Raw genomic sequence first — 3,800 nt, forward strand, 5'->3', positions numbered from 1 at the left:
ACAGTCATTTCCCCGGGTATGCCGGGCATGTCCGAGGCAAACCACGCTAAAACATCTTTGTTGGTTCTAAGGAAGCTGATCATTTGTTGGTTCTAAGGAACCAATCCGGACCTCTCTCTCTCTCTGGCTGGTCTTCGGATATAGGGATGGAGTCTAGCTCCTCAATTGGCTCCCCTCTAACCGTGCGGGCTCGCTCTCGGGGGTCTTCACTCTCTATAGTGAAATTTTCTGTCGGGGCTTTGCTTCCTTTCAAGCTTGCAGCGTAGCACTGGCATGCTATCATCTGTTGCCCTCGGACTTCTCCTATCCCGGTCTGAGCGGGAAACTTCATTTTGAGGTGGAGGGTAGAAACTACTGCTCCCAGGTCTCTCAGGGCCGGGAGTCCTATGATGGTGCTGTAAGTGAAAGGTATATCTATGACCATAAAGATGGCCATGATGGTCTTTTGGAGGGGATATGTCCCGAAGGTTATGGGTAAATCGATTTTGCCGCTGACCTGTACGGACGCCCCAGAAAACCCGTAGATGGACTACTCCGCGGGCCCCAATCTCCCCTCGCCCAATTTTATTTCTTCGAAGGTTTCAAGGCGCAGCACGTTGACAGAGCTCCCCGTGTCTACCAAGATCTTCCCTATATCGAAGTTGGCGATGATTAACCTGATTACCAGCGCATCGTCATGCGGAACTTATAGTCCGTTGAAGTCTTCAGAAGAGAAAGAGATGACCTGGTCTTCTTGGGGAGGATCGGTCCGGGCCTATTTGGAAGGTATTTCCAGGGAGAATACTCGTTCTGCGTTTGCTCGCCGACCGGCTGTTGTTGGCCCCCCTGCTGCTGGTCCTCCCGCGATGATGTTGATTTTTCCAACAATAGTAGGTGGTTGTTCAAGGGCCGGCGACTGACGAGGGGGTTCTCCTCTTTTGAGGGACCGATGGTGTCGTGAGCGGTGCTTGCTGCGGGATCGGTGCCGGCCTTTTTGCCCGTCGGCAAAGTGACGCGCTTCGTGCGAGCTTTCAATTCGCGTGGGGCTCCTGAGGTACTCATTTAAATTACCCTCTTCTGCCAGTTTTTCTAACTGGAGTCTGAGATGGAAGCAATGGTCGGTTTCATGGCTGTGGTCCCTATGAAAATCGCAAAACTTCTCGGCGGAGCGCTTCTTTGGGTCCGTGCTCATTTTCTTGGGAGGGGTTAGAAGACCCTGATCTTTGATGGCGAAGAGGACATGGGAGAGGGGGACCTTCAGGGGAGCATTTGCTAACCTTTCAAAGATGGGGATGGGGTTCCGGTTCACCTGTCTTTCTTCGGTCCGCTGTTTCGCGGTCCCTCTACTGTCTTCTTTCCTTTTTTCCTCGGGGCCGGCTCGGCTCCATTCCCGTGCGCATGCTTCTTCCGCTCGTATGAACTTGTTAGTTTTGGATTCGAGTTCCTGTAGGTCCCGCGGTGGCTTGAGGGTGAGGTGTAGTTTGAGATTTGGGTCGATGTTAGTGTGCTTTAGTACCGCGACCGCTATTTGGATGTCGATGTTGGAAAGTTGAGCCAGCTCGGCGTTGAACTTTAGCATGAAGTCTCTCAAGGTCACGTTCCTTCCTTGTCGGAGGGCCAAGAGGGCGTCCGCCGGATCATGGCGGAGGCGATTGTTGGCGAACCTCAAGGTAAACTTTCTACCGAATTCGTGGAAGGATGCAATGGAGTCTGGCTCCAAACGCAGGTACCAGTCGTTAGCGATTTTTCTCAGCAAGGAGACGAAAGCTCTGCACATAAATCCATCCGACGCGCCATTACCCTCCTGAAAGTTTGGAGGAACTCTAGAGGGTCTGTGCTCCCATCGTATCAACCGAATCGGAAGAGATCTATCCCTGTTTCCACGGGGGTTTTAAGATCTCCGCGGTGAATGGGGACGTCGTCTCTCTTTTTCATTTGTTCAGGATGTCGCAGGCATAGGGTTTCTTCATTTCTCGTTTAACTTCTCGAATCTGTCTCTGCAGATCGGCCAGTTGATCTAGCCCTGGTAGTTGCGCCGAGGTAGCTACCTCCTCCGCCAGTATTGGAGGCAACTCTTGGAATCGAGCCGTCCGGGTAGGGGGCATGGCTTTGGATAGCTTGTTTCCCGGCGTTTGGTCGATATTCCCCAGCTGGGGGGAGGTAAAGTGCTATTTGCCGAAGGGGAGAGCGCCCGCCGGATCGGCGCGCGCCTCCGCCAGTGATGACATTCCTCTGGTGACTCCCCACCGTCTTCGTCGTACGCTTCCGTCCGATCATGTGTTGCCGGGCGGGGCTGGAGGTTCTGGTTGTGGAGGTAACCGTAGAAATAGCTCTTGGCGAAGTTCGTTGAACATTTCGTTGGCCCGAGGCCGGTGAGTTCGTCTCCCGAGAATTTGAGACATGAGTTTGTGCATGCTGGATTTGGCTCCTGGTCATCACTCTTGTTTCTTGTTGTTGGGCGTGGTTTCTCATCGTCGTGAAGCGTTCAAACCCAAACGAGTCCCACAGATGGCGCCAATATAATGGTGCCGGAATCCGGATCTGCGATCGCGCGGTGGGTAGAGAGCCTCCGCTAGGGTCTGCAATCACAAACAGAGAGGTCAGGGAGGTCCGGGGTGGGTCCCGGACGACCACTTCGACACCCAATCAGATTCTGGACCAACAATATAATGAACAACAAGAAATGGCTGAAGTATAATCAGGTTTACCAAGACCAATATGCGGGTTCTTTCTCTGGTAACCGGGTGGACGGGTCGGAGGTAACATGCAGGAAGAGAAGGGGGGATGGGATCCAGGCGTCCCGTCCCTCTCTCCCCTCTCTTACTTAGGATCAGGAAACCTTAGTAACAAACCCCGAACTTCCTTTGATGTTGCCTCATTTTTTTAGGGTAGCTTCCTTCCTTCGGCTGGCCTTGAGGAGGGATAGGATGGGATCTAGTCCCCTTTTCTTTTCCTCCGGTCTCCTTTTTTTTCAACCTCTATTCTTAGGAACTTAATGGTGTATTTTTACTTTGACCTCACATGCAAATCTTCTTTAAGGGGCGCCACGTGGACTTTCTTATCATTTTAGAGAGAAAACCTTCTTTCGTTGGATTGGGCTGCCCCTCTGGTTCGATGGCGCGCGTGGTTTTGTTGTGTAATCTTGCCCATAATCATGATGATCAAGCTTTTGGAGGCAGGTAGGTGACACGTGGCAGAATCAGGTGGTCTTATCGTGTATTAATGTCTTTCCAAATCATGATTAGATTCCTCCGCCGCATGGGCGACACGTGATGAGATTCAAGGGTCCCGCCGTATTTATGTTAGGTAAGGTACCTAACATATTCCTCTAGTTGAAGCTTTTAAGCTTGAAGAGAGCCGAAAATTCCAGCTAAGCACAGATGTCCCTGTTGTTTTCTTGTACGAACAAGAAAATATGAAATTCCAGCTAAGCACAGTTGTCCCTGTTGTTTTCTTGTACAAACAAGAAAATATGACAAAAGTGGACGATAATATGAACAAAACTTGGCTACCTATTCTAAGAGTTTTTAAGTACGTTTATTAATCTCGTTCGTAAAAGCAATCCCACGGCTCATACATGGGCGATACAGGTGAATCGGCCTCATATTAAAAAAACTCTCAAACCGAATATTCCTGTAATTTTATCAATACAGAATGTGCCAAGGGGTCTTTGTCTGGACTCGCTTGTTTCCTGTAACGCATCCAAAAGGAATCCAATCCTAATTGGTTCCGCTTTCCAACGCTTTCCGCTTTCCAACGCTTTCATATGTTTAGTACAACTCTTCCAAACTGTAATGTCTATAAGAACCCAGAGACCAAAC

General features: G+C 50.3%; 1 protein-coding gene across 1 annotated transcript; it reads right to left on the bottom strand.

Annotated features, from left to right (window-relative positions):
- Positions 1-754: 754 nt before the first annotated feature.
- On the bottom strand, positions 755-1,756 carry LOC143865957 (uncharacterized). Its single transcript, XM_077375947.1, has one exon. The coding sequence runs from the start codon at positions 1,754-1,756 to the stop codon at positions 755-757; it is 1,002 nt and encodes a 333-aa protein (XP_077232062.1).
- Positions 1,757-3,800: the final 2,044 nt, after the last annotated feature.

The sequence above is a fragment of the Tasmannia lanceolata genome, unplaced genomic scaffold (assembly GCF_043159265.1).
Source record: "Tasmannia lanceolata isolate RefF3 unplaced genomic scaffold, GAP_Taslan_0.1 ptg000003l, whole genome shotgun sequence".
Taxonomy (NCBI): domain Eukaryota; kingdom Viridiplantae; phylum Streptophyta; class Magnoliopsida; order Canellales; family Winteraceae; genus Tasmannia; species Tasmannia lanceolata.